This window comes from Etheostoma cragini, chromosome 14 (assembly GCF_013103735.1).
Source record: "Etheostoma cragini isolate CJK2018 chromosome 14, CSU_Ecrag_1.0, whole genome shotgun sequence".
Lineage (NCBI taxonomy): Eukaryota > Metazoa > Chordata > Actinopteri > Perciformes > Percidae > Etheostoma > Etheostoma cragini.
The window spans coordinates 10,260,242-10,261,551 of NC_048420.1; the positions used below are offsets into that span (position 1 = coordinate 10,260,242).

At 39.5% G+C, this 1,310-nt stretch overlaps 1 protein-coding gene across 1 annotated transcript in view; it reads right to left on the bottom strand.

Annotated features, from left to right (window-relative positions):
- wipf3 (WAS/WASL interacting protein family member 3) overlaps positions 1 to 1,310 on the bottom strand; it is a 9,103-nt gene that overhangs the window by 2,106 nt on the left and 5,687 nt on the right. The window contains exons 6-7 of the mRNA XM_034892767.1: positions 1,183 to 1,308; positions 8 to 48 (exon numbers count right to left, since the gene is read on the bottom strand). Coding sequence (XP_034748658.1) covers positions 8 to 48; positions 1,183 to 1,308 — 167 coding nt within the window. The remainder of the gene's footprint in view (positions 1 to 7; positions 49 to 1,182; positions 1,309 to 1,310) is intronic.

Genomic DNA, 1,310 nt, shown 5'->3' on the forward strand with positions numbered 1-1,310 from the left:
AGGGGGATCGGGCCGGGGGGGCTGGAGGAGGAGCCAGCCGAGGCACACCTGTTGCAATGGGTGGCAAGAGCAGAGGAGTCATAGGGGAGTCACACATCAGCAATAAAATCTGCAACATGTAAAATCCATCCAAGTCCAATATGATCTATTGTGTTAACTGCAGCAAGTCCATATTCACACTTGTTTTCCTCTCTGAGAAAAAAACATGAATTTGTAAGGTTGTTTAGAAAATAAAGAGTTACACAACACATGTACCTAACCATAACTCAGCACAACTGACAGTTGCTTCAAATACTTCAAATGTCTTTCTCCGCATAAACATGTTGTTGAATCATGTCACGTGTTGTAAAATGTACATATCTATTTAATAATCTGTGACCCGTGAAAACGCATCGATGTCTACACACAACAATTCCACCAAAAACTTTAGTTTTTCATCTTTTCAGTATTATTTGATCCATTTCTACTGACATAAAACTAAAGCAAAGCAATGATTAGATGAAAGTCAAGAAAATAAATGTGTTTCATTTATGTGTAAGAAAACCAATTCTTCCCTCCTGTCCTGAATATAATCTCGGAACACCTTAGATTTAACTTGTGACACCCTTGTGGGGTTCCCTTAACACCTCAGATTTAGAACTACTGTTTAGTGCTCTTATGTAAATTGTAAATAAGATGGAAAAAAATACTGCCTTAAAATGGACAATCTTTCTCTTATACATCTAATATTGTCCCTCTTTACGTCAGCGTCATCTGTTTCTTACTATACTTTGGCTCCATCATACTAGCATTGCTTTTAAGGTTTTTTTAATGTTTTGGGGCTCTTTTTTGACATTTTTCTAAAGTTTTTAGGTCTTCTGTCAGTGTTTTTGACTGTTTTTTCATTGTTTTTGTTGCTTTTCCTGAAGTTCTTTTTTTTTTTACATTTTCAGCACTTATTTAAGTTGATTTTTTTCAACGCTTTTTCAATGCTTTTTGGCTCTATTTATAATACAAAACTTGACCCAAGGACAACATGTGGGTTGACATGAGTGAACATCATCTCATATAACCACAGCCTTGGAAAGTGTACTCCAAACAAATATGGTAGGAGGTTCTTTTTTATCTACTTTGCAACAGCTCAACAGAAAAGACAATGGTGAGCTAACAATGACAACGTTCTTCTTCTTGTCATCCACCTACCTGCACTTCTGGGCACAGCAGGTGGCCGTCGGGTGGGGGCGTTGCAGGGGTACGAGGGAGGCAGAGAGCGCATAGCTGGGGAGGGCACTGCGGCTACCTTGGGTGGTGGAGGGGGGAGGGTGGACGGG